We start from the raw sequence: 26,810 nt of genomic DNA, 5'->3' as shown, positions 1-26,810 counted from the left end.
TAGGCATACATGCAGGCAGAACACTGTGTACATAATAAACCTTAAAAAGTACACAATAAATACACCTTAAAAAAAGTATGTGCTGGGGTTGGGGATTTAGCTCAGTGGTAGAGCGCTTGCCTAGCAAGCACAAGGCCCTGGGTTCGGTCCCCAGCTCCAAAAAAAAGAAAAAAAAAGTATGTGCCACTCCATCTGGCCACCCTGTATTGTTTTTGGAGCCAGCAAGATGGCTTATTTTTTTTCTTTTTTCTTTTTTTTAAGATTTATTCATTTATTATATATAAGTACGCTGTAGCTGTCTTCAGATACACCAGAAGAGGGCATCCGGTCTCTTTACAGATGGTTGTGAGCCACCATGTGGTTGCTGGGAATTGAACTCAGGACCTCTGGAAGAGCAGTCGGTGCTCTTAACCACTGAGCCATCTCTCCAGCCCCGGCTTATTTTTTTTTTAAAGATTTATTTTATTTATTATATATAAGTACACTGTAGCTGTCTTCAGATACACTAGAAGAGGGCATCGGATCTCTTTACAGATGGTTGTGAGCCACCATGTGGTTGCTGGGAATTGAACTCATGACCTCTGGAAGAGCAGTCGGGTGCTCTTAACCGCTGAGCCATCTCTCCAGCCAGCAAGATGGCTTATTAGGTAAAGGTGCTTGCAGTGAAAGCCTGGAGACCCATAGAGGTGGAAGATGAACCTCGTGTGCTGGTACATGCCTTTGATGCCAGTACTAGGGAAGCCCAGGCAAGTGGATTTCTGTAAGTGCCAGGACAGCATCGTTTGCATAGAAAGTTCCAGGACAGCCTGAACTACATAATGAAGACACTGTGTCTCCAAAAACAAAACAAAAGCAGAGAAGGTGAGAACCAACTCTACAAAGTTATCTTCTGACCTCCATGTACCACCACAGACATGTGCCCCCTCATGCACACACACATACTGGTTGCGTGCTTTTGGTTCAGTGAGCTTTACTGATGGTATTCAAAGAGAGTAAGACTTCCTAGGCCCCTTCCATTATCATGAGGGTCTGGATGGAAACTGTGAGGGAAATGCTTAGTATTGGGACAAGGACTCCTCAGCAGCCAAGGACCTCTCTTTTGCTGTCAGTGTCCTTGTTCGGGTGGGTGGTCCAGGGTTTCTTACTCCTTGGAGGCCATGTAGGTCATGAGGTCCACCGCCCTGTTGCTGTAGCCGTATTCATTGTTACACCAGGAAATGAACTTTACGAAGTTGTCGTTGAGCAATGCCAGCTCCAGCATCGAAGGTGGAGGAGTAGGAGTTACTATTGAAGTCACTAGAGACAACCTAGTCCTCAGTTGTAGCCCAGGATGCCCTTTAGTGGGCCCTCGGATGCCTGCTTCACCATCTTCTTGATGTCCTCGTACTGGTGTCTTAGTTAGGGTTTTACTGCTGTGAAGAGATACCATGACCATGGCAACTCTTATAAAGGACAACATTTAATTGGAGCTGGCTTATAGGTTCAGAGGTTCAGTCTATTATCATCAAGGCAGGAGCATGGCAGCATCCAGGCAGGCATGGTGCAGGAGGAGCTGAGAGTTCTACATCTTCATCTGAAGGCTCTAGCAGAACTCTGTCTTGCATGCAGCTAGAATGAGGTTCCTAAGGCCCACACCCACAATGGCACACCTACTCCAACAAGGCCACACCTTCTAATAGTGCCGCTTCCTGGGCAGAACATACACAAACCATCACAGCTTAGCAGGTTTCTGTAAGTAGCACGTCAGATCCATGATAGATACACTGGGGGTAGGAACATGGAAGGCCATGCCAGTGAGCTTTCTGCTCAGCTCTGGGATGACCTTGCCCACAGCCTTGGCAGCCCCAGTGGAAGCAGGGATGGTGTTCTGGGCTCCCCCACAGCCATTGGGCCACAGCTTTCCAGAGGGGCCATCCACAGTCTTCTGAGTGGCAGTGATGCCATGGACCATGGTCATGAGCTCTTCCACGATGTCAAAGTTATCATGGATGACCCTAGCCAGGGGGGCTAAGCAATTAGTGGTACAGGCTTACAATCTTTTTTTTTTTTTAAAGGTTTATTTATTTATATGTAAGTACACTGTAGCTATCTTCAGACACACCAGAAGAGGGCATCAGGTCTCATTACAGATGGTTGTGAGCCACCATGTGGTTGCTGGGATTTGAACTCAGGACCTCTGGAAGAGCAGTCAGTGCTCTTAACCACTGAGCCATCTCTCCAGCCCCAGGCTTACAATCTTGAGTTGCCATATTTCTCGTAGTTCACATCCATCACAAACATGGGGACATCTGCAGAATCGGCAGAGATGATAACCCTTTTGGCCCCACCCTTCATGTGGGCCCCAGCCTTCTCCATGGTGGTGAAGACACCAGTAGACTCCACGACATACTCAGCACCAGTGTCACCCCAATTGTTGTTAGCGGGATCTCGCTCCTAGAAGATAGTGATGGGCTTCCCATTGATGATAAGTTTCCCATTCTTAGCCTTGACTGTGCCGTTGAACTTGCCGTGGGTAGAGCCATACTGGAACATGTAGACCATGTAGTTGAGGTCAATGAAGGTGTTGTTGATGGCAACAATCTCCACCTTGCCAATTGCAGAACAGAAGGCAGCCCTGGTAATTAGGGCCTCAATACAGCCAAATCCATTCACACAGACCTTCACTATGGTGTCTACAGGGACAAGGCTGGCACTGCATAAGAAGATGTGACCATCTCTAGAAGAGCCAGGAGCAGAGAGCCACATGCTAAATTTTTTTTTTCTTTTTCTTTTCTTCAGAGCTGGGGACCGAACCCACATGCTAAAGTTTTAAAAAGATAAATATGGATATCTCTTTTGCGTGTGTTTATTGCAAAATCTCCCACTTCCCCTCAGTTTGACCTTTTGTAACATACACTCTCATGTCCCTTTGCTGTGATTGTCTAGCTATACATAAATGGGAGGCTGTGCTATTTCACTTCTATCTTTTTCAGGGCTTGTTTTTTGTTTTTGTTTTTTTAATGTGTATGAGAGTTTTGCCTGAAAGTTGAGTATTTTTTTTTTTTTGAGCTGGGACCGAACCCAGGGCCTTGTGCTTGCTAGGCAAGCGCTCTACCACTGAGCTAAATCCCCAACCAGAGTATACCATTTTTGTGCAGGTCTATGGAGGCTAGAAGAGGCACTAGTTTTAAGGAAGGTTGTGAGCTGCCTGCCATTTATCTGTGTGCTTGGAGCTAGGTCTTAGTCCTCCCTCTGCATGAACATCAAGTGCTCCCTAACCTCAGCTATCTCTCAACCCCTTATTTTAATTAAGAAATAAAACAAAACAAAAACCATACACCCCCCTTTTTTTTTTCTTGAGACTAGGACTATAAAGACCAGGCTAGCTTTGAACTCAAAGAGATCCAACAGCCTTTGCCTTCTGAGTTACGGAATCAAGGGAGTGTCCCACCACATCCAACTCATTTTTCTTTTAATTTTATTTGTATGAATGCAGGTAGGTCACTGCACCACATGCATGCAGTAATCATAAAGGCCAGAAGAGGGAGTCTGATTCTCCTAGGACTCAAGTTACAGACAACTGTGAACCATGCAAATGCTAGGACTCAAAGGAGAGTCCAGGGTGAAGGTCGGCCTGTGTTCTCTGCTGAGCCATCCTTCCAGGCCTCCTCATTGATTTACTGATAAAGTTAGAAGCTTAGGCTAGCTTGCAATAGAGGATAATGTTGAATTTATGATCATTTTACCACCACCTCTTCAACGCTGGGATTACAGAGGTGGGTGTACCACCACACAAAGTGTCCTGTATTGGGTGAACCCAGCGGTTTGTACGTTCTAAGCAAACACTAAACTACATTCCCAATTCCTAAAAATAAAATTTCACTAGCCACTTCCTTTGAGGCTGATGGATAGCCACATTAATTTCCAAGTTGACACTAAAGTTAGCCTATAGTTCCCCAACTACAAAACTGACTTTTTTTTTTTTATTGTTGTTGTTATTAAAGACAGGTCTTCTGGTAGCCCAGGCTACCCTGGAACTCGGTATGTAGTCAAGAATGACTTTGAACTTCTGGACTTTCCCAAGGGCTGGGTCTACAGCTGTGTGCCCCTTTGAAATCTTAAAACACTGATTACGGGCACCGAGGAGGTTAAATGCATTGCCATCAAGCCTGATGACCTGAGTTTAATTCCTGGGGCCTTAAATGGACAGTAGGACTCACGCAAGACGTTCTCCAATCCCTACAAGCACGCCATAGCATGGCACACACGGAAATTAAGAATTCCGATTCTTAACAACTTGAATCGGCAATCACAATCACCACTTTATCGACCACTACAGAATCAAAAAATGCCACCACTCGCGTCCCCGCTCTCGTCCCGCTTTACAGCAACCGGCTTCCACTGTTCAAACGATCCTCTCGGAGCGGAGGACCCAGAGTGCCGCGCTAGCCCGCATTACCTACTTCCGGTTCTCATTGGTAACCATTTCCTGTTTTGTGCTGGTGCATGATGGGATACATAGTCGGCTTTCTTGGAGCTGACTGCGAGCGTGCGGCCGCCCCAGAACTCCATTTCCCTATATACCTTGCAGCTTAACCCAGAAGCTGGAGGCCCGTTCCGGTTGCATCAGCGTGGGCTCCGAGACACGATGAGGCTGTTCGTGAGCGAAGGCTCCCCGGGTAGCCTGCCGGTGCTGGCTGCGGCCGCGAGGGCCCGGGGCCGGGCGGAGCTGCTCATCAGCACCGTAGGCCCCGAAGGTACTGGAGTGGCTGCTGGTGGGTGGCGGGTGAAGGGTGTTCATCTCACAGTTCTCTGCCAGGCTCCAGTCAGTGCCCGTCCCCCAATAGACCCAATGTTAATTTTGGTCACTCCAACCTTTCTTTCCACGACCCTTCTTAAGTTAGTTCCCATAGTTACCCTCACTATACTCCTTATGCCTCGTTTTAAGTCTCCCCTCTTGATCCTGCCCCACTCCGCTGTCTTCTAATCTTCCCTCCCACCTATCATGCTAAACTCCCTCTCCATCCGGTCACTCTCATGACAACCTCCGACCACCCCTGTGTCGTTTTTCGGAATCTCCTTTCTCCTTCCAGGACCTCAATACAGACATGTGCACGCTCGGTCCTTGAAGTTTATCGCTTATTCCCTGCCTATTTTTTGGGTGACTTTCAAAGAGCTCTCTTCTCAAATCCTCCCAGCTCTATCAGTTCTGTTCTACTGTGACCGCTTGGCTGCAGCACTATTCATACCTCTATGTAGACTCTACCTGTTTGGCAGTCTCAGCTGGACCCTTGCTGGCCTCTCTAGCATATTCCAAACCCACCTCACCCATCCCACCCGGTTTAGTTAGTGTTCTTACCTTGGAAACTGTAGATTGAAAACCCAGGCTCCTGGCACACAATGTAATGTCAAATGATTATTTTCTTCAGACATACCAGATGAGGGCATCAGATATCATTGCAGATGGTTGTGAGCCACAATGTGGTTGCTGGGATTTGAACTCAGGACCTCGGGAAGAGCAGTCAGTGCTCTTAACCTCTGAACCACCTCTCCAGCCCAAATCATTATTTTCCTTACCCCTAATTTTCACCAATTTTTCTCTGTCTCAGAGTGTGTGGTACCATTTCTTACCCGGCCTAAGGTCCCTGTCTTGCAGCTGGATAGCGGCAACTACCTCTTCTCTGCTAGTGCAATCTGCCGGTCAGTATTGGTGTGGGGAAGTGGCTAGATTGTAGCAGGCCAGCCTCACTGATATTTTTGCTACCTTATTTGCAAACAGTGACAAAACTAGCCAGAACCCTTATTTTCTCTCCCTGGGCAGATATTTTTTTCTGTTATGCGGCTGGGAACAAGATGATCTTACCAACCAATGGCTGGAATGGGAAGCAACAGAACTGCAGGTGAATCCATGTACCAGGGAGGGGAGGACAACTTGCCCTCCCTCTGTATGAATCTCCTGACCCATTTTCCCTGCATTTTAGCCGGTTCTGTCTGCTGCCCTATACTGTCTAGTGGTTCAAGGCAAAAAAGGGGAAGATGTACTTGGCCCACTTCGGAGAGTCCTGACTCACATTGATCACAGCTTGAGTCGGCAAAACTGTCCTTTCTTGGCAGGGGTGAGTTGGCTTGAAATGGGGTCTGGAAGGCTTATGGTACAGGACTTAGTGGGAGGGGTGTATTTAGATCCAAACAACTAATTATTAGCCACGGTAACTGCCACATATTACTTAAACTCACTAATTCTTAATTCTTGTTGTTTGTTTGTTGAGGCAAGGTTTCTCTGTTAGCCCTGGCTGTCCTGGAACTCACTATGTAGACCAGGCTGGCCTGAAACTCAAGAGGGGGGGCCTGTTGTCTTTGCTTCGCAGGTGCTGGGATCAGAGGCGTGTGCCACAGTTAGCCCTTGGTTGCTTTTTTTTTTTTTTTTAAACCTTTGTGAAATAGAAGTGATAGTTCCTGCCTTATTTAGAGTCATCGTGAGGATTATTGGAAAGCACACATTGTCCCACCTAGTACTTGGTACATAAATAAAAACTCTGCGTAGTGGCACACACTTGTACTCCTGACTTTTGGGAGGTAAAATCAGAAGTTCAAAGTCATCCTTGGGCACATAGGAGTTAAGGGCCAGCTAGAGCTCTGTGACACCTAAAACAAACAAACAAACAAACACGAGTGCAGGAGCATAGGAGCTTAATGAAAGCTGGGGTGGTGGTGCGTGCATTTAATCCCAGCGTTCTGAGGCAGAGGCAGGCAGATCTCTGCAAGTAAGGGCAGACTGGCAAGGACAGCCAGGACTCTCAAAAGAAAAAAGAAAAACAAAAGAACACAGCAAACATTAGCTGCTGCAATCAGGAAATATATGAATATTTCATCTGTGTACTTTTTTCTTTCTCCAACCAGGACACAGAATCTCTAGCTGACATTGTTTTGTGGGGAGCACTATATCCTTTACTGCAAGACCCAGCTTACCTCCCTGGTGAGAATTATACATGTCATTTCACCCCAAAACCCGAGCCCTTGGTACAGGGCTGTAGAACAGTAGGGTGTTGAGTTTTCACTTCAGGGTATAGTTTGACGGGTATAGCCAAGGTCACTGGGGAAAACATGGAGAAGCCTCCAGAGGGAGGGGGTCCACTTCTGCCTGTACAGTCTTGATCCTTATGTTTGTTCTTCTTTGTCACATCCACAGAGGAGTTGGGTGCCCTACAAAGCTGGTTCCAGACACTAAGTACCCAGGAGCCATGTCAGCGAGCTGCAGAGACTGTGCTGAAACAGCAGGGTGTCCTGGCACTGCGTCCCTACCTCCAAAAACAGCCCCAGCCCCAGCCCCTACCTCCTGAGGGGAGAGCTGTCAGCAATGAACCTGAGGTTTGGAACTGGGCAGGGCACCCTCTCAGGGCTTTAGGGTAGAAGGTATCTAGGAGGCACATGTTGATTGTGGCCACCTTCTTAGTTGCTAGAGAGCAAGAAGTGAGTTTCTTTACCCTGTGTCCCCGTCCTGTTTATTCCTGATAGGAGGAAGAGCTGGCTACCCTGTCTGAGGAGGACATCATTGCTGCTGTTGCTGCTTGGGAGAAGGGTCTGGAAAACTTACCTCCACTACAGCCCCAGCAGCATCCAGTGTGAGTACACCAGGAATGAGGTTTGTCTTCCTAACTGGGCACTGCTGCCATGTAACAAAGCAGGCTAACCCTCTTTCCTCATGGAATATTGATTCAAGTAGGATGGAAAGATGTTTACAAAACTGACAGTTGTGTATTTTTTAATTAAAAAAATTTTTTCTTTTTTAAGATTTGTTTATTTTATGTATGTGGGTACACTGTAGCTGTCTTTAGACACACCAGAAGAGGGCAACAGATCTCATTACAGATGGTTGTGAGCCACCATGTGTTGCTGGGATTTAACTCAGGACCTCTGGAAGAGCAGTCAGTGCTCTTAACCACTGAGCCATCTCTCCAACCTATATTTATGAATTCCCCCCCCCCCTTTTTTTTTTTGGAGCTGGGGACCGAACCCAGGGCCTCGCGCTTGCTAGGCAAGTGCTCTACCACTGAGCTAAATCCCCAACCCATGAATTTTAATTAAGTTCCATGAAGGAAAAGAATAGGATGGTGTGAGGAAAAAAAATAAATCACAAGACTGAAGGCCTCTCTGTTTTGAAAATCTTTTTTACCCTAGGCTAGCCCCAAACGCACTGTGCTGAAATGATCTTTTTATTCTCTTGCCCCTGTCCGCTGAGTGCTAGGACCATAGAACTACACCCAAGAACCAGCTAAGCCTTTCTTACAAGGTGCTGCTGGCTTAGGGGGGTCCATGAGAAGGCTTGCAGGGTAAGGTACTCTGTTTAAGCTAGCAACCTGAGTGTGACACCCAGAACCCACAGACATAAAGGCAGAAGGTGAAGATGGACTGTACACAGTTTTCCTCTGACCTCCATATGTGTGCTGAGGCATTCTTGAACCAATCAAAAAATAATGGGGTTAGTTTGTTTCTATTTCATCTGTCCTAGTGTTCTGAATGCATGAAAGAATGTATTTGCACTTGTTGCATGCCTGGTTCCAATGGAAGTCAGAAGAGGGCATCTGGAGTTTTAGATGAGCCACTATGTGGGTACTGGGAATCAGACTGGGAATCCTCTGCAGGAGCAGCAACCCCTTCCCTGTCTCTGCAGCTCTTCCCCCTTCTACCTTATGGACAAACTTTAGCCTTGGTTGGCCTGGAACTCTATGTAGACCACACTGCTTTAGAACTCTCAGAGCTCTGTCAGTCTCTGCCTTTACTCTGCTAAGATTAAAGATATGTGCTATGATACATTGTTTCAAATGCGTGTATAGGCTAACTTGTCACTAAGAGATACACTGTATCACATGTGTGTCTAACAGATAACCAAGAGATCTACTGTTTTATATGTTCCTTCTGGCTAAGGTATTTACCTAGGCAGAAGAGGAGCCAGCTGCCTTTGACCTAGCCTGTAATTCCAGTTACTTGGGAGACTGAGGCAGGAGAATTTCAAACTCAAGACAGCTTGGGCACCTTACTTAGACCTTGTCTTAAAAGGTAAAATGATGACTTGGGAGCTACTTGTGGTGTTATAAGCAGGTTAGTCCCAGCAGGCAGGAGGACCAGTAGGTTAGGCCAACCTTGGCTATATCTCGATCCTATCACTAACAACCATCCACTAGTCAAGCAAAAAGGTCAAGGATCAATGGTAAGAGATTTTGCTTAGCATGCATGAGGATTTAGGCTCAATCTTCAGTACTGTAAAAATAAAGACCTTACTTACGTGTGTGTGTGTGTGTGCGCACGTTGTATGTGAGAGAGAATGCAGATAGACACATACCACAGTGTATGTGTGTAGAGATCAGAGACAATTTTGCAGAAGTCAGTTTATCTATTTTGGGCTGCCAGGATGTAGTTCAGGATGGCAGACTTGCACTGCAAGCCCTTGTGTTGCCTGCGTTCTCTCAGCAGCCCAGGGTGTCTTGGGCTGTGCCGCTTTTCTTGTTCTCCTTCAGACCCCTTTTGTGTTTTGTACCTTGTACTAACCCAGTCAACAGTCACACACCAGTTCCGGCTCTGGAGTTCTGCTTTCCAAAGCTTTGCCCAGGTCTGAAAAAAAAATTTTTTTTTTTTTTGGTTCTTTTTTTCGGAGCTGGGGACCGAACCCAGGGCCTTGTGCTTCCTAGGTAAGCGCTCTACCACTGAGCTAAATCCCCAGCCCCTGAAAATTTTAAATGGAAAAACTCCAGAAATAATCTGTAAGTAGCTAGCCCTGGCTGTCCTGGAACTTGCTCTGCAGACCAGACAGGCCTTGAACTCAGAGATCCATCCGTCTCAACCACCACTGCTCCATCCATAAGTTTTAAACAACTTTTATTATAGCGTGTTGTTATAGCTGATGTATTGTTGCTTTTTTTTTGATATTGTTTATAAGCTGTGCCTTAGTCTCCTGTCATAGGTGGGAGTGAGGAGAGGCTCAGTTATGTTGGGTTTGGATCTGTCTGTAACCGCAGGTTTGTCTTAGAACTGAAAAATATCCCTAGGAATAAAAACTACTGGATAATAGAATGGGACCTCTTTCCTGGCAGAGCCAGGCACACTGGCCTATATTTCTGGCCTGCCACAGTAACCAGTGTGTGTGCATGGGTTAAATTAAGAGACAAGTTTAAGGATTAAGTAAAGGACCTCCATACTTTATGGTGCTGAGGACTTGGGTTGCAGCAAAGACTTGAAGGCCAGTGTTAGCGAAAGGTTTCCTGAAGATTTGTAAATTGCATTTTACAACAGGTAGTGGGATCCAGTTATGGGAGGGAAGAACAAGAATGCCCAAGAGATGAATGTGCTCTTGGAAGAATTTAGCTATGCAGTGTTCCTTGAAGTAGATGGGCCATCTGACTGGCATATATGCCATCAGCTGGAGCAGACAAGTGAGGGGATCAGGAAGCCAGTGGCTGTAGGACAGTGGGTGCAAAGTTGACAGGAGCTCTGGTAAGGTGTTAGTGCTGCAGAGGTGGCAGTGGGTGTGGCTGAGCTGCTGAGGATGATAAAGTGTAGGAAAGGGTAATGGTTTGAGTGACTTCAGTCAGCAGATTGAGGAGCAGGACTAGAAAGGACTTTGGAAAAGAGGTAGTGTCTATAAAGGCAGAACTGGTGTATATGTGTTTGTATGTGTGTATGTGTGTGTGTGAGAGAGAGAGATTGGCTGTTTTCCTTGATTCGTATCCATTTTGTTTACTGAGGCAGGGTCTTGTGCTCCCCTGGAGTTCTTTGATTCTGGCCAGTCTAGCTAGCCAGCTTGTCCCAGGATCCCATAGCTCTACCTCTACAGTGCTAGGATTATAGCCAGGCCACCGCACCTGCTGGGCCCTTCTGTAGAGTCTATAGAATTCGAACTCTAGTGTTCATGCTTATGCAGCAAGCACTTAATGCACCACACCACGTGGTTTGGGTTAGGCCAGGAGGAAATGGCTTAGGGAGATAAGAGTCAGGATAGCAAAGGATTGGCTTTGATTCACGTGGGGACAGACAAGCTCTAATGATCTCAAGTAGTGACTTGCCTGAACTTGGTAAGAAGAGGTCAGAGCTGGGAAGTGAATGACAGACACATCCAGGGAGAATTGTGTCGGTGCCTGGGAGTGGGCTACAGTACTGACAGTGACAAAGGGAGCTGTTGTTACGAGGTACATACAGTGCACAGAGCTGTACCTGAAGCCTGCCAGCTGAGCAGAGCCCTCACTAGGATCATAGCTCTGGCAACCTATGGGGAAAGACTTTGATCTGAGTTACCTGGATTTAGTCCTTTGGTCTTCTGTACACTTGTTATGGTGTTTGCATCTCTGCTGTGGACTAGTCTGTCTCTTCTTTTTTACCAGGTTGCCTGTGCCTGGAGAAAGGAATGTGCTCATCACGAGTGCCCTCCCTTATGTCAACAATGTCCCCCACCTTGGAAACATCATTGGCTGTGTGCTCAGTGCTGATGTCTTTGCAAGGTGGAGCCAGCTGCCGGAGGAGAGTCCTCCAGAGGGCGGAATGGGCCTCGGGAAATGGATGCCTGGGACCGGAGGAGTCCTTCCATGACCACCATCTCCTTCTAGGTACTCTCGCCTTCGCCAGTGGAACACCCTCTATCTGTGTGGCACAGATGAGTATGGTACTGCGACAGAGACCAAGGCCATGGAAGAGGGTCTAACCCCACAAGAAATCTGTGACAAATACCACGCCATACATGTTGACATCTACCGCTGGTTCAATATATCGTTTGATACGTTCGGTCGCACAACCACTCCTCTGCAGACCAAGTAGGTTCCTGATGATGAGGCAGAAATGGACTCAAGGAGAAGTTGGGGGTAACGAGGATACCGCAAAGACAGGAGCAGAGTGACTAGGGGCTTTGGTTCCCAGCATTGCCCTACAGTGTATCCTGGGTGGGAGGCTGAACAGGGACAAGGGTAGGGCCTGATGAAGTGAAAGGAAAGGGCTTCCTGCTTTCCTTGCCATTTAGTGCTTCCTTCCTCTGGTTGCCTAGGAGGTTTGGTCTTAAGACAGGGTCTCACTGTCTAGCCTAAGGTGGTCTCAGATTTGGGGCAATCCTCCTGCCTCAGATTTCCAATGGCTGGGAAGCACAAGTATGTGCTACCACACCCAGCTTGGAGTCTTTAAAAACAGCTCCTCCCTACTTCTGTGTATTTATAACAGATTCATTCTTCTCTGCCCAATCAAGTCCTTAGAGAAGCTATAGACAGACAGGTGGACAGTTGCTGCTGTTGTGTACCTCAACCCTTAAGCTGAATGAAGACCTGAATCCAAACATAAGACTCAGCTTGAGGGGCTGGGGATTTAGCTCAGTGGTAGAGCGCTTACCTAGGAAGAGCAAGGCCCTGGGTTCGGTCCCCAGCTCCGAAAAAAAGAACAACAAAAAAAAAAAGACTCAGCTTGATACAGTCACACACTTATAATCACAGCATTTGGGAGGCGGAGGCAGAGGACTAGGAGTTGAAGTGGTGGTTAGTGTTGGCCATGTGAGACCTTTCTCAAAACCAATGAAACAAACCAAACATGATGTAAATGTAGAATAAGCAGAAGAATAACTGTAAAGGTGGAGGAGTGTGTCCAGGCAGTTGGTGTCTGGAGAGCGCCATGAGCACACCCAGTGGATTCTAGCTAGGGATAGGCCTTCACTGTGGGAGACTTCTTCCTGAATGAGGTCAGGTCTCTGGTTAGAGCAGTACAGGAAGGGTCTATGCGTGTCTGGCTGTTCTTTCTCATCCCTTGCTTGTTGGCCTTGCTAGAATCACACAGGACATCTTCCAGAGGTTGCTGACACGGGGTTTTGTGCTGCAAGATACTGTAGAGCAGCTTCGCTGTGAGCAGTGTGCACGTTTCTTGGCTGACCGCTTTGTGGAGGGAGTGTGTCCCTTTTGTGGCTATGAAGAGGCCCGGGGTGACCAGTGTGACAAGTGTGGCAAGCTCATCAATGCCATTGAGCTCAAGGTAAAAGGAAGAACTCAAGGAAGCCCAAAGGAAACAAAATGATTTATGAGAACAGGAAAGGGGGTGCAGATTCAGACTTGACCTCGGGGAGCTGCAGGCCCTGATGAACGTACCACTGTACCTAAAAGACAGACCGGTCAGGATATTTCTTTAGAGACAGGGTTTCACTCTGTAGACCAGGTTGGACTGGAACTCACAAGAGATCCATCTGCCTCTGCCTCTGCCTCCTGAGTGCTGGGATTAAAAGTTTGCACCACTTCCACCTGGCCAGAACTTTAATGTTTAGTACCTAAGATCTTGTGCTGACCACAGAAGCCTGCTAGGACACTGAAGAAGCTTCAGTGTTACTCTAGTTGAGTGGAAAGCTATGGTGCTGGAAAACTGATGGGGTAGAAAAAGGAATGAGGGGCTGGAAGGATGGCTCAGCGGTTAAGAACACTGACTGCTCTTCCAGAGGGCCTGAGTTCAATTCTCAGCAACCACATGGTGGCTCACAACCATCTGTAATGGGATCTGATGTCCTCTTCTTCTGGTGTCTGAAGATATAGCTACAGTGTATTCATATACATAATAAAGAAATTTAAAAAAAAAAAGAAAAAGGAATGAGGTCAAAGCCCTGGAGGCTAAGAATATTGGTTTGTACTCTGTCACTAGTACAGAGAAATGGGGAAAAGCTTTAGAAGAAGACTGTAGTGCTGGACAGTTAAGATGTTTTTTTGGCTTGTGCTGGAGGTGTAGATCAGTGATAGAATACTTGGCTAGCAGGGGTCAGGTCCTGATTTTGAACCCTAGCAACACAGTAGGGAAGATGAGGCGTGGTTAGTGCTGTCTGTGAACATAGGCAAGATTCAGAGCTGGATGCAACGGTAATGTTGGCTTTGCAAAGCATGAGGTGCCTACAGACTTCTAAAGAAGCAGTCGGAAATAGATGTGGATTTCAGATGAGCTATGAGACACTATGTTTCACCTTCATACCTTAGGTTGGGGTTGGCAAGATGGCTGTGCACATAAAAACACCCAGATACCATATGGTGGAAGGAGAAAACAGACTTGATCTCCACTTGCTCACACTCACACACAAAATAAATAGATCAAAACAGCACCATCCCAGACCTCACAAGCTGAGTATTACAGTGTGGTGCTCTGTAACCGACTGGTACTGAGAGTGCTCACTACTGCCGTGGACCTGAGTCTCGGGAGCAGATGCTGCAGCAGTGAGCACACACAAGTCTCTGTTGACAGGAGGCCATAGTTGGAGGGATATGCTAGTCCTGAGCTGTGAGGCTGGACAGTCTCCCTCCTCTGTAGCCCTGATCCTGCATGCTCCTACCAGGATCACACCCTCTGGAATTTGTCCTTACAGAGACCTCAGTGCAAAGTCTGCCGCTCCCACCCTGTGGTGAAGTCCTCAAAGCACCTGTTTCTAGACTTGCCTAAGGTAAGTTAGGCCTCCTTGGGCTGCAGCCACACACACTGGTAGCCAGCCACTCTCAAGTAGTTTTGTTTTAATTTTTAGATGTGTGCCACATGCCCAGTTTTATTGTTTTGTTTCTCTATTTTGTATATGTGTGTGTGTACACATGAGGGCACATGCATGTGAGCCTATGTGCTGTGTGTATAGATAGGTGCCCAAAGAGGATAGAAGAGGGTGTCAGATCTCCTGGAGCTGGAGTTATGGGCAGTTGTGAGCCACCTAGTATGGGCACTAGAATGGTGACTTGGATCCCCTAAAGAGTATTTTATTTCCAGTAGTCATTTATATAGATGCTCGGGAACACAGCTTATGTAGACCTCGTGCCTAGTTTGTCCAAGTCACTCTATTCAATAACTGGTACTAGGCAAAACTTAGACCTGGCACAGTTGTGTGACTATGTGCTTTTACTCCCAGCCATCTCAGCACTAAAGAGGCTGAAGCAGGAGATAGAAGACTCATGAATGTAAAGCCAACTTGGGCAAAATAATATTAAGACTTGTATTTCAAAAAATAATAGGGGCTGGGGATTTAGCTCAGTGGTAGAGCACTTACCTAGGAAGCGCAAGGCCCTGGGTTCGGTCCCCAGCTCCGAAAAAAATAACCAAAAAAAAAAAAAAATAATAAACACATTATTCTGATGAGATAGATTAGAGAGCACAAGGTGAGTCCCAGGCCCACTCCCTAGACCTTTTCTCCTTCACGGTCCATAGGCTTGGATTCACTATTTAGCTGAAGATGGCTTTGAACTCCTGATGTTCCTCCTCCTTCTCCCAAGTACTGGATTACAGACAGATATAGAACCAGGCCTAGCTGTTTTCATCTACCATTCATATTCCAAAGTTTTTTTTTTTTTTTAAAGATTTATTTATTTTATTTATATGAGTACACTGTAGCTGTCTTCAGACACACCAGAAGAGGGCATCAGATCTCATTACAGATGGTTGTGAACCACCATGTGATTGCTGGGAATTGAGCTCAGGCCCTCTGGAAGAGCAGTCAGTGCTCTTAACCGCTGAGCCATCTCTCCAGCCCCCATATTCCAAAGTTTTAATTCCAAAATTGTTTTTATTTTTTAAGAAGATTTTTATGGAGGTTGGGGATTTAGCTCAGTGGTAGAGCGCTTGCCTAGCAAGTGCAAGGCCCTGGGTTCGGTCCCCAGCTCCGAAAAAAAAAAAAAAATTAAAGATTTTTGTTATGTGTATGGGTGTTTGCGTGCATGTATCCCTGTTACCACGTGTGTCCCTTTCAGCACATGCCTAGAGTACCCTCACAGCAGTGGTTCCCAGCCTGTGGGTTGGATATCAGATAACGTGCATATCAGATATTTACATTACTGCTCATAATAATAGCAAAATTACAGTTACGAAGTAACAATGAAATAATTTTATGGTTGGGGGTCACAACATGAGGAACTGTATTAAAAGGCTCTTAGGACTAGGAACTGAATTGAAGTTAGAGGTACAGATGGTTATGAGTTGCCAAGTGGGTGCTGGGAACCAAACCCAGGTCCTTGGCAAGAGCAGCAAGTTCTGTTAATCACTGTCTTAGTTAGGGTCTTATTGCTGTGAACAGACACCATGACCAATGTAAGTCTTAAAGGGCAATATTTGATTGGGACTGGCTTACAGATTCAGAGGTTCAGTTCATTATTATCAAGGTGGGAGCATGACAGCATCACAGCATCCAGGCAGGCCTGGTGCAGGAGGAGCTGAGTTCTACATCTTCATCTGAAGGAAGCCAGGAACAGACTGAGCATCCCCAGGCAGCTAGGAAGAGGGTCTCCAAGCCTACCCTCACAGTGACACACTTCCTTCAACAAGGCCACACCTTCTAATAGTGCCACTCCCTGGGATGAGCACATGTAAACAGTCACAGCCACTAAGCTTTTTCTCCAGTCCCCTAATCTCAGTTTTTTTGATGGCCTTGTAATATTTCATTGTATACATACACTTCAGATACCATATTTAGTCATCTAAACTGAGAATTTTTGTTTTTAATTTTTCTGTTTTTGGTTTTTTGAGTCAGGGTTTCTCTGTGTAGCCCTGACTGTCTTAAAACTCACTCTGTAGACCAGACTAGCTTCAAATGCACAGAGATGTGCCTGCCTTTGCCTCCCAAATGCTGGGATTAGAAAGAGGTGTGTTCCCCCACTGTCCAGCTGTTTCAGTTTTTTTTTTTTTTTTTTTTTTTTTTTTTTTGGTTATTTTTTTTGGAGCTGGGGACCGAACCCAAGGCCTTGCGCTTCCTAGGTAAGCGCTCTACCACTGAGCTAAATCCCCAGCCCCTCAGCTTTTTTAAAAATTAAAATATATCACTTCCTTCCCTTCCTCCAACTGCTTCCTCTCATGACTTTTTCTTCAATTGTTTTTGTATACATACATACATACATACATACATACATACATACATACCATTTACATAAATATACAACCTGTGGAGTCGCTTCAGTGTTGCTTGCATAGATATGATTTGAACTGACTGTTTGGTAATTAATCTTTCTTTTTTAAAGACCAATTCTTTCTGGCCTAGGTGTTACATATGTGATCCCAGCAGTAGAAAACTGGTAGGATCAGGATTTTCAATCTTCGTTCCATTTTCTCCTATAGAGTGAGTTTGAAACTACATCAGTGACATCCTGCCTTACAAAAGCACAAAACAGTGTTCGGAGAGATGACTCACTGGGTAAAGACGTCTGCCACCAATCCCTGGTCCCACACAGTAGAAAAAACTGATTCTGACTCCATGGATGTGGGTGTGCACATACACTCATACACACAGATGCACATGAAATAAGTAAACATGCTGGGGCTTGAGTGTGTGCCTAGCATTCACAAGTTTTAAATTCAGTTTTCTGACTTCTGTCTCTGAGTAGCCGGAATTATAAACTACATACCACTGTACTCAGTTTAGTTTCAATATAATTTTGCTTTTACAGACATCATATCGTTATGGATATATCTTAAAGACTCAAGGGTTTTGTTGTTTTTGGAGCTGAGGACGGACCCCAAGTGCTCTACCACTGATCTAAATCCCCAAACACGGAATTGTTTTTAGACTGGGTATCTTTGTGTAGCCTTCACTTCCCTGGAACGTGCTCTGTAGACCAGGCTAGCCTCTCAGGTGCTGGGATTAAAGCATGCACCACCATAGCTTGGCTGTGGCATTTTTGTTGAATAAAGTTGTTAATTTTTTAGATGTTCCTGAAGTCATGAATCTTTTAATTTTACTCATGTAGTACTGACTCAACTGTGCCACATTTGACTCACATTTGACTCACCAGCCCTGGTGCCACCCAGTCTGACTATGTCCTGTATCCATGTCCTGTGTCCGTCTTGTGTTTTTATTTGCACCTCAGTTAGAGAAGCGCCTGGAGGACTGGCTGGGGAAGACGATGCCTGGCAGTGACTGGACACCCAATGCCAGGTTCATTATTCGATCCTGGCTTCGAGATGGACTCAAGCCACGATGCATCACCAGAGACCTCAAATGGGGAACTCCTGTGCCCTTGGAAGGTTTTGAGGACAAGGTAAATACCTTTAGCTTTTAGTCATGGCTTAAAACGTTCAGCTGCAGGATTGGATTCATAGGCTACCTGATTAAAAAATTGATATTTCCTCTTAGCCTGAAACTTTGGGTTGGTTTCTATTTGTTTCCCTGCAGGTATTTTATGTCTGGTTTGATGCTACTATTGGCTATCTGTCCATCACAGCCAACTACACAGACCAGTGGGAGAGATGGTGGAAGAATCCAGAACAAGTAAGCTGGGCTCAGTTAGACTGTCTGTGGGGACAGGGTGTTAGGTAAGAGGTGTTAGGTAGGTCCTGTGCTTGCTCCTCTGAAGAGAGTTTTAGGCAATGTCCCAATGTTTTCTCCAAGGTGGACCTTTACCAGTTCATGGCCAAAGACAATGTTCCCTTCCATGGCTTGGTCTTTCCTTGTTCAGCCCTAGGAGCTGAGGATAACTACACCTTAGTCAAGAACCTCATCGCTACAGGTAGGTCCTGGCAGAGCACTGTGGGATGTTCCCAGGGCGTGAGGCCCAAGGCGATGCGTGGAGGAGCCTGGAGACGCGCTGGTTCTCCGTTAGGCATTGAGACGGGAAACAGGCCTGAGAACGCCATCCACAGGGGAATGAGAACTGGAAAGCAAAATCTAAGACTGAACCTAGGCGTGCAGGCAGAGACAATGGCGGGGTGGGAGCATTGAGAGGGAGGGCATGACTTGGTCCTCTTTTCTCCAGAATACCTGAACTACGAGGACGGGAAGTTCTCTAAGAGCCGGGGGATAGGAGTGTTTGGAGACATGGCCCAAGATACAGGGATCCCTGCTGACATCTGGCGATTCTATCTGCTATACATTCGGCCTGAGGGCCAGGACAGTGCCTTCTCCTGGACAGACTTGCTGATTAAAAACAATTCTGAGCTGCTTAACAACCTGGGCAACTTCATCAATAGGTAGGGGGATCTGGTGGACCTCTCCACCCAGCAGGGAGGACGGCTAAGTAGGTGGAGGCTGGAGGCAAGGAGATGGGATTGGCCACAGCACATACTGAGCTGTGCGCTGAGGTGGGTCAGCTGCAGCCAGGTGGTTTGATGAATTGGTCACAAAGCAATCTTCATGTATTATATTTTTATTAAAGGCCTTTCTAGAACTGGGGGCGCATGCTCTCCTCACAACAAAGTTAGCCTGCAGATCACTGACTGTTTCTGTGAACAGAGGTTGTTTGGTGTCAGAGCTGTACTGTAACTCACTCTTTACCGTTGCTGTTTCTGCCCTTGCAGCTGTTCTGCAAAGTAAAGAATATGCTGGGCTAAAGACACAGCTCAGTGACAGTGTTGCTGTGGCACATTCAGATCTCCACGTTTCATCCTCAGCACACACAGACACATGCCTCCTGCACTTAAGACGCTTCAGGCAACGTTCTGGACCTTTAGCTCAGCAGCCCTTGGCCACATTTAGCAGCTTCATTAGAATATTTGTGAACTTAAAACATACTTCAACTTGATAATTCTTTTTTTTTTTTAAAGGTTTATTTATTTTATGTATATGAGTACACTGTAGCTGTCTTCAGATACACCAGAAGAGGGCATCAGATCTTACTATAGATGGTTGTGAACCACCATGTGGTTGCTGGGGATTGAACTCAGGACCTCTGGAAGAACTGTCAGTGCTCTTAACCCCTGAGCCATCTCTCCAGCCCCAACTTGATAATTCTTAATACTTCTAAAAATATATTGTGTAATTATTTAATTCATCTATTTGCAGAATTACATTCTTGGGAGAGAATATAGAATTTAACCTTACTTCTAGTTTGAAGGACCAGGAGTTACCAGGCTTGCACAGGCATGCCACGAGAACCGTTTTCTTGTTTGTTTGTTTGGTTGTTTATTTAACATCTATTTACGGTTTGTGTGTGGGGTATGATCGATAGTGAACATCAGTGTATAAGCTGACTCAGTTCTTCCTCCACCACATAGATGCCAGGAATTGAACTCTGGTCATCAAGCTTGATGGCAGCTTTTATCTACCTCATGAGACATCTGTCTGGCCCAAGCATGAAGACTTGTGGATGAATTTTTTCTATGAAAACTGGGCAATAACAATGTCTTTTTTTCCCCTCTCCCCAAGAGCTGGCATGTTCGTGTCTAAGTTTTTTGGGGGTTGTGTGCCTGAGATGGTGCTGACCCACGATGACAGACGCCTGGTGGCACATGTCTCCTGGGAACTCCAGCGCTATCACCAGCTGTTGGAAAAGGTTCGGTAAGTAACTTCCAACTCCGTCCGGTCAGTAATATGTTGGTATGGTTCATAATCCTGTGTACTTTGCCTTCTCCCTTCCCAGGATCCGGGATGCCTTGCGCAGTATCCTTACCATATCTCGGCATGGCAACCAATATATTCAAGTGAATGAGCCCTGGAAACGGATTAAAGGCGATGAGATGGACAGGTGTGTTCAGGAGCTAGGGCTGGTTATAGGAATTAAATGACATCCTCGTCCTGTGGCCTTGACATCTCTTTCTTCCTTTCCCTCTCCCTCTCTCAGGCAGCGGGCAGGCACGGTGACAGGAATGGCAGTGAACATAGCTGCCTTGCTGTCTGTCATGCTCCAGCCGTACATGCCCACAGTCAGCTCCACCATTCAGACCCAGCTCCAGCTCCCAGAGGCAGCCTGCCGCATCCTTGCCACAAGCTTCATTTGTACCTTACCAGCAGGCCACCGAATTGGCACAGTAGGTCTCACTGATGTTGGTGGCTCTGGCCACTTAAAATCCTTATTTTTACAGTGCTGCCATTGGGGTGATGTTAGTAGTGACCTAAATGTCTGTCTTAGGTGTGGGGCTCTACAGTTGTCCTCAGAAGCCCTCCCTCACTCTGCACTCTGGCTTTGAGTGTAGTGCTATCTGTATATCCTTATCGCTGTTCCTGCCGGAAGTCAGGGAGTGTAGAGAACAGAAATGTCCTGTAAAAAACACCATGGCCTGGTGCTGCCGACAGCCCTCTGCTCTAACACTGATGGTGTCCCCTTGTGCCCTGTGCTTCCCCACTGGAGAATCCGGTTCCTCCGCAGTGACTGCTGCCTTTGCAAACTCTCACTCTGTCATGCTCCTATTTCTCCTAAAGCATCTGGGATAACGTCAGAAAGCTTAATGTGGGAAGCATCTCTGTGTGCTGTTCTGGAGATTGAGCAATCATTGCAGATCGGTGATTGATTCTGATATTTGTTCCAACAGGTCAGTCCTTTGTTCCAGAAATTGGAAAATGACCAGATTGAAAATTTGAGGCAGCGCTTTGGAGGGGGCCAGGTGAGCAACCTAGACTGTGCCCTCACCCAGCAAAAGCCCTGGGATTGCCTCCTGATCTCCCTAAGTATCCTGACTCCTCTCTTTCTACCTCTGGCCTTGCTGCTTCCTCACTTATGTTTCTTTCCTGTCTTAGCTAGAAGAGTCTTTGGAGTTACAGGTAACTGTTTCCTCTGAGATGTTACGTGAAACTGGAGGCCAGAGGGTATTTATGGCAGCAAGTAATAATTCTCTTCTCTTCTCCAGGCTAAAGGGTCCCCCAAGCCAGCAGTTGTTGAGGCAGTTACTACAGCAGGGTCGCAGGACATACAAGTGCTGGTGGATGAGGTAACCAAACAGGTATGAAGCTTTGACCCTGAGAAGTACAGAACCTACACAGGTCCTTGTCCTGGGACTGCTGTGTCCTGGGACTGCTGTGTCATGGGACTGCTGTCTCCCCCTCACCCCAATTCTTTTCTCAGGGAAACATAGTTCGGGAACTGAAAGCACAGAAGGCAGACAAGAACCAGGTTGCTGCAGAAGTGGCTAAACTCTTGGATCTAAAGAAACAGTTGGCTTTGGCTGAGGGGAAGCCCATTGAAACTCCGAAAGGCAAGAAGAAAAAGTGAGAGAATGTTCACACAAAGTCACTTTACTGGGTATGGACAGTAATAAAGAATGTACAGTGTACAAGCCCCTCTCCTTTGGTCTACCCTCAGTCCCCTCCTCAGCATGTGCACTGGAGATTACATGCTTGGCACTGGCGTGATGGTGCTGGGTACACTCCGGGAGAGACAGACAGGAGGTGATGCCAACAGTTCATGCTTGGTGCAGACTGACCATGCGGTCGATCAGAGCCCGCCGTGTGGTCTCTACCTCCCTGGTCAGGCGCTCGATTTCCTGCTTGAGCCGCTCGTTCTCTTCAGCAAGCTGTGCCACTTTCCTCTCATTCTCCTGCTCCTTCTCCTTCATGCGCTGTTTCCCAGCCCGGGCTGCGCACTGACCACTCTGTTTCCGTTTCCTAGTTCTTCCTTGATCTTCCTCTTCTTCCTCCTGAGCCATAGAACTCTGACTGGAATCTGGAGAGCGAGGGCTTTGGGAGGTGCTTGTGACCTCTGCTGGCCCTGGCTCCTCAGTCAGCCAAGCTAGGGATGCAGGGTCAAGAGTAGTGAAGGTTTTTGATTCTTCCTTTAAGAAAATGAAGAAGGGGAGATGGATATTAATTACTTCAGGAGAGGCATACACCGCCAGTTAACTGGGTTTTATTTTATTTTTACTTGGTTAGCTTGGGCTGGCCATGAACTGAGCCTCTTGGCACTTTTAAAAGTGCTGGGGCGGGGTTGGGGATTTAGCTCAGTGGTAGAGCGCTTGCCTAGGAAGCGCAAGGCCCTGGGTTCGGTCCCCAGCTCTGGGGGGGGTGGGGTTGGGGGAGTGCTGGGGCTATGGGTCCATGCCATCATCCTGCTTGCCCATCCGAAGACAGCACTCACCTCTTCGTTTCCTGGGGATGAGATATAGGTGCCCCCAATTTCATCTGAGGACAGGACCTCCTGCAGATCCTCATACCAGGCTTCCAGCTCCCAGCTGGACACTGTCTCAAAGGCGAAAGGCAGAGACTCAGCTGCCATGACTGTAATTGGACCGGTTTCTGAAAAAGGACATACATTCCATTCACCACAGTTGGTGAACTGATCTCATGCCTGTTTTAACATATAGAATTTAAAGTGCACTGGTCTTACACAACAGGTAAGGGCATACATAGGTTGTCACTCCTTGAAAGCCACATTGGAATAGGGTGGGGGTGGAGAATCAACTCCCACAAGTTGTTCTCTGACCTGCACACCACTGCACACAAACTAAATGAGTGTTGGGATGGGGAGATGGCTACCACCAAAGCCCAGCAGTCTGGGTTTAATACTGCCAGATTCAACTCTCAATGTCCAGATGATCACATACACACCATGGCCAGCAGACAAACCCCAAACAAATAAATGTAATTTAAGAACTAAATCAGTAAATGTCAATATTATTTAGTTATCTCTACTATTTTGTTTCAAGCTTTTAATTTGCATGTGTATACATGATCAGTGTTTGGGGCCAGAGGCTTTGGCTCTCCTGGAACTGGAGTTCCAGGCTATGTGAACCACCTGATGTGGCTGCAGGAAGCCTGATTTAGGTACAGCAGGAAGCAGCAAGCATGCATAACTGATAAGCTTTCTCTCCAGACTCTATTGCCAGTCTTCTTTTGTTGTTTGAGACAGGGTCTCTCTGTGTAGCCCTGCCTGTCCTAGAACTCATGCTGGCCTCAAACTCAAAGAGATCAACTCCCAAGTGCTGGGACTAAAGGTGTGCATCACTATACCTGACAGAACCTACCCTTTATTCAGAGGGATTTACTACAGATAACTTCAGGATCCTCTCAAGTTCTGAGATACAGGAATGAGCCACTGTGCCTGGCTATGCATACATATTACAGGATTACAGTAAAAGTATTCAACTCACTTGGGAACACTACTGGTAATTTCTAGGGGCAATTACCAAGCTATTTGTACTCCTTTTTTCTTGTGTGGGAAGCTTGAACTAAAGGTCCTTTGGGGTTAATCTTGGTGTGGACTGAGAATTGGGAAAACAAACCAGTTGCCATTTTTGAGGCTGACTTTGAGACAAGCCAGCTCTAAAACAACATTATGGGATCAGAGAAAGACATGGTCTGACAGCAAAAGCTGGTTCTGGTCAAGGCCTGGTCTAACTCTCATCCCAGCAAAGCAAGTTGAGCAGCATTAGGAGCTGACTGGGAGGGTGGCTAAGATTACCTGCTTTCAGGTGTGGTGGTGTATGAAGATGCACTTCCTTCTGGAACACTGTGGAGAAAGGGGAAGAAACAGGTCCTTTACCTCTAGCCTCTTACTGGTCTTTCTCTAGCTGGTTTCTTAATTTCTGTCATTGGATTTTGAGACAGTTTCTCTGTGAAGCCCGGGGCATCCTGGAATTCTGGAACTCAACTCTGTAGACCAGGCCACAGAGAGGCTCGTGTGTGTGTGTGTGTGTGTGTGTGTGTGTGTGTGTGTGTGTGTGTGTGTCCCTGAAGCCAAGGACAGGCATGCTTAACTTTATTTTTAGTTGCTGACATTTGTAGTCCTGATTACATAATAGCAAAGTCCTGGCCAACTAAGTTTTCTCTAAATCCAGATAGACCTCAGATCTGCCAAAGTGAGAACTAAAATACAGGGAAGAGAGATTTCAGCAGTATTTGCTTAAACTCCATTCCCATCCTAGCCTCCAGACCTGCCCTGGGATCTCCATCTCTTTTGGTTGTTGAGCAGGCATTCAGCTTACACAAAAGGCCTTTCCTACCAAGGGGGTACAGTTCTTACTAAATGGCAACTATAGGTGCCTAAAGCCAAACATTTGGTATCCTTAATTCCTCCCTTCTCAGATACCACAGCTCAGTCTAAAGCACTGGCAACTTCAATATTCTTTAGAAGTACCCAAAACCTAAATATTTCTCACTTTTTCTCATTATTTCCAGATGTAAACTTACCATGCATTATGCATTTCATTCCCTAGATTATTTTTGGAAGCCTTGAAATCTTTTTTTTTTTTTTTTTTTTTTTTTTTTTAGACAGGGTCTTGCTGTGTAGCTTTTGCTGTCCTGGAACTTACTTTGTAGACTAGCTGGCTTTGAACTCTGATCTACCTACCTTTCAAGTGCTGGGGTTAAAGGCATTTGCCATTATTTCCAGCTAAGATCTCCTGTTTCTATTCTTGTCTTTTTTATTTTCATGGCTGCGGGTTGACCTAGGGCCCTCTACATACTAGGCAAGCAGTCTACTATTGAGCTACACACTCAACCCTTTGTTTTTGTATTTATTTTGAGTTAGGATCTGACTATGCTGGCCTGGAGCTCAGAGCTCTGCCTGCTCCTACCTCTTTGAGTGTTGGAATTAAATGCATGGGGTCTTTCCCCAACCCTTTTAATTTAGGACATTCCTCTGCTCAGATCCCCCAATGGATTCCTGTTTCAGGACTGTTGAAAGACTAGCATCCTGAGAATGCTTGCAAGGCTCTACAGGACCTGCTACTTGAGTTTCCATTCACCACCCTCTCCTGCTTACTCTAGTCCAGCTCACTGCCCTGCTCCTAAGGATACTGGCACACTCATCTCAACCCTTCTGCTCCTTCTCTCCCTTCTATAAACCTCTTCCACATTACCTGCTTGGCTCACAGGCTTGCCTTCTTTCCATCTCACCCACCCACTGAGGCAATTCCTGAATGATAAAACCTCTAGCCACCATCCTGAACTATTTTTTCCCTGCTTCTGTTTTTCCCCCCTTTTGCTTTACATTGAAATGTAAGTTTTATTGAGAACAGTTTCGTCTTTTGCTTCTAATATACCCTGGATCCCCAAATGCTTGGCACATAGTGGGTGCTTATTAGGCATTTGTTAGGAACGAATAGAGAACAACTAAGCCCACTGAGCCCAAAGGCAGAGCTGAGCTGCCTGTCTCTGGGGACTGCAGACGCAATATTGCCCTGAGTGTTTCTCTGCAGGGTTGTCCTCTAGGGAAAACTCCTTGGTCTTCCAGTGTGTGGGACCTGGCTTTCATCAGCAGAGGAGCCCCAGGCCTGAGGGTGCAGAGACAAACAGTGGGCTGGCCTGATGCAACGGTTACAGAGATTAGTTGGGAGACAGGACTGAGGAAAGAAGCAGAGATCAGTCCTAAGAGAAGCAGAAGACCCTGGAGAGATCCCAAGTAATTTCCCATAGTTAAAGAGACCCAGGCTGCTCTCTTGTACGGAAACCCAGAAACCTCTGGGGAAAAGGGAAAAACCCATCTATGCTCCTCCCACCGGCACCCCCACTCGCAAAGATCTGTCAGTCTTTGAGTTGTCTTGAACGTTAGAGACAGCTACTAAAGTGGCCATGTTGGTGGTCCCTGAGGCGCTTCAGCTTGAAAGAGTTGGGGGGAATGAGGCTGGTGGAGAAGAGGTGCTAACAGCCGGAGTCCCCAACATTGGGGGGTGTGTCCTGTTGCCCCACCTTTCCTGCGAACCGCCTAGGCCTAAGATGGCCCGCAAATGGTCAGTACTGAGACAAATTTCCGAAGGCAACCGGAGTCCCTTTGCAGAGCAGGGACCAACCTGAGACAAGGGAACGGGAATGCAATCGCCCAAAGAGGTGGCCTGTAAGCACCATTCCCGAATCAGGAATTACCCGCCTTCACTCGCCCCTCAGTCTACAAACTCACAGTGGAAGGGGTGGGGCTACACCCTCAAGGACAGTTGCCTCTAACTTTGTGGAATAGCTATGTTGGCGAGGATGGGAAAGTAAGGGGTAGACGGAGTCAGTACTCGCCTCTCTCCTCAGGTTCCGGCTGTTATTTTGGCTCTGTCGCTGCCACCCGCTCATCTTCAACATGGTATGATCGACGTATTAGACTCAAGATACTGACCTCTGGAGCGGAGAGCGAGTATCTTTTATGCTATTCGGTCCCTCCTGGGGGGGGGTAGTGTCCAGGAGCCTACCAATCAGAAAGCGGCACGCTGGCACAGGCTCCGCCTCACCCCTCACGTCCGCCACTCAGGAG

At 46.7% G+C, this 26,810-nt stretch overlaps 3 protein-coding genes and 1 pseudogene across 8 annotated transcripts; 1 reads left to right on the top strand and 3 right to left on the bottom strand.

Moving 5' to 3' along the window:
- Positions 1-1,638: 1,638 nt before the first annotated feature.
- On the bottom strand, positions 1,639-4,423 carry Gapdh-ps23 (Glyceraldehyde-3-phosphate dehydrogenase, pseudogene 23; annotated as a pseudogene). Its single transcript, XR_015625432.1, has 2 exons — positions 2,234-4,423; positions 1,639-2,036 (listed from the first exon to the last, which is right to left on the bottom strand). The product of XR_015625432.1 is annotated as a Glyceraldehyde-3-phosphate dehydrogenase, pseudogene 23 (transcript).
- A 179-nt stretch (positions 4,424-4,602) lies between these two features.
- Mars1 (methionyl-tRNA synthetase 1) lies at positions 4,603-21,915 on the top strand. Of its 4 annotated transcripts, none has more exons than XM_087556412.1 (22): positions 4,603-4,736; positions 5,589-5,679; positions 5,801-5,879; positions 5,961-6,095; positions 6,880-6,955; positions 7,169-7,347; positions 7,495-7,601; positions 11,352-11,468; positions 11,574-11,777; positions 12,768-12,969; positions 14,333-14,407; positions 17,799-17,969; positions 18,104-18,199; positions 18,320-18,437; positions 18,684-18,897; positions 20,072-20,203; positions 20,286-20,390; positions 20,487-20,673; positions 21,175-21,246; positions 21,380-21,403; positions 21,490-21,582; positions 21,705-21,912. In XM_087556412.1, exons 1-22 carry the CDS (start codon positions 4,628-4,630, stop codon positions 21,849-21,851), a joined length of 2,733 nt encoding a protein of 910 aa, XP_087412538.1. In that variant the 5' UTR covers positions 4,603-4,627; the 3' UTR covers positions 21,852-21,912. The 4 variants fall into 4 exon arrangements, with proteins under 4 accessions (XP_087412538.1, XP_087412539.1, XP_087412541.1 ...); XM_087556413.1 differs by having other exon boundaries at positions 7,495-9,036; XM_087556415.1 differs by lacking the exon at positions 21,380-21,403 and having other exon boundaries at positions 7,495-9,036.
- Positions 21,854-26,676, bottom strand: Ddit3 (DNA-damage inducible transcript 3). 2 transcript variants are annotated; one of them, NM_001109986.1, is made up of 4 exons: positions 26,579-26,676; positions 24,036-24,083; positions 22,713-22,870; positions 21,854-22,410 (listed from the first exon to the last, which is right to left on the bottom strand). In NM_001109986.1, the coding sequence occupies exons 3-4, from the start codon at positions 22,848-22,850 to the stop codon at positions 22,042-22,044; spliced, it is 507 nt and encodes a 168-aa protein (NP_001103456.1). In that variant the 5' UTR covers positions 22,851-22,870; positions 24,036-24,083; positions 26,579-26,676; the 3' UTR covers positions 21,854-22,041. The 2 variants fall into 2 exon arrangements, with proteins under 2 accessions (NP_001103456.1, NP_077048.2); NM_024134.2 differs by lacking the exon at positions 24,036-24,083.
- LOC134479709 (DDIT3 upstream open reading frame protein) lies at positions 24,042-26,641 on the bottom strand. Its single transcript, NM_001447257.1, has 2 exons — positions 26,579-26,641; positions 24,042-24,083 (listed from the first exon to the last, which is right to left on the bottom strand). Exons 1-2 carry the CDS (start codon positions 26,639-26,641, stop codon positions 24,042-24,044), a joined length of 105 nt encoding a protein of 34 aa, NP_001434186.1.
- Positions 26,677-26,810: the final 134 nt, after the last annotated feature.

Source organism: Rattus norvegicus, chromosome 7, assembly GCF_021556685.1.
Source record: "Rattus norvegicus strain SHRSP/BbbUtx chromosome 7, alternate assembly SHRSP_T2T, whole genome shotgun sequence".
NCBI classification, from domain to species: Eukaryota; Metazoa; Chordata; class Mammalia; order Rodentia; family Muridae; genus Rattus; species Rattus norvegicus.
Note: the sequence above shows the minus strand (reverse complement) of the source record. Positions and strands in the feature narration are given on the sequence as shown.

What these genes read in the sequence shown, in the direction of transcription:
- Mars1 (XM_087556412.1), top strand. Translation starts at nt 4,628, where the DNA reads ATGAGGCTGTTCGTGAGCGAAGGCTCCCCGGGTAGCCTGCCGGTGCTG. An exon ending in CAGCCCCAGCAGCATCCAGT is followed by an intron (nt 7,602 to 11,351) that starts GTGAGTACACCA and finishes CTTTTTTACCAG; the next exon opens with GTTGCCTGTGCCTGGAGAAA. An exon ending in AAAGGCGATGAGATGGACAG is followed by an intron (nt 20,391 to 20,486) that starts GTGTGTTCAGGA and finishes TCCCTCTCTCAG; the next exon opens with GCAGCGGGCAGGCACGGTGA.
- Ddit3 (NM_001109986.1), bottom strand. Translation starts at nt 22,850, where the DNA reads ATGGCAGCTGAGTCTCTGCCTTTCGCCTTTGAGACAGTGTCCAGCTGG. An exon ending in CATCCCCAGGAAACGAAGAG is followed by an intron (nt 22,411 to 22,712) that starts GTGAGTGCTGTC and finishes ATTTTCTTAAAG; the next exon opens with GAAGAATCAAAAACCTTCAC.
- LOC134479709 (NM_001447257.1), bottom strand. Translation starts at nt 26,641, where the DNA reads ATGTTGAAGATGAGCGGGTGGCAGCGACAGAGCCAAAATAACAGCCGG. An exon ending in GCCGGAACCTGAGGAGAGAG is followed by an intron (nt 24,084 to 26,578) that starts GCGAGTACTGAC and finishes CTTTCTCCACAG; the next exon opens with TGTTCCAGAAGGAAGTGCAT.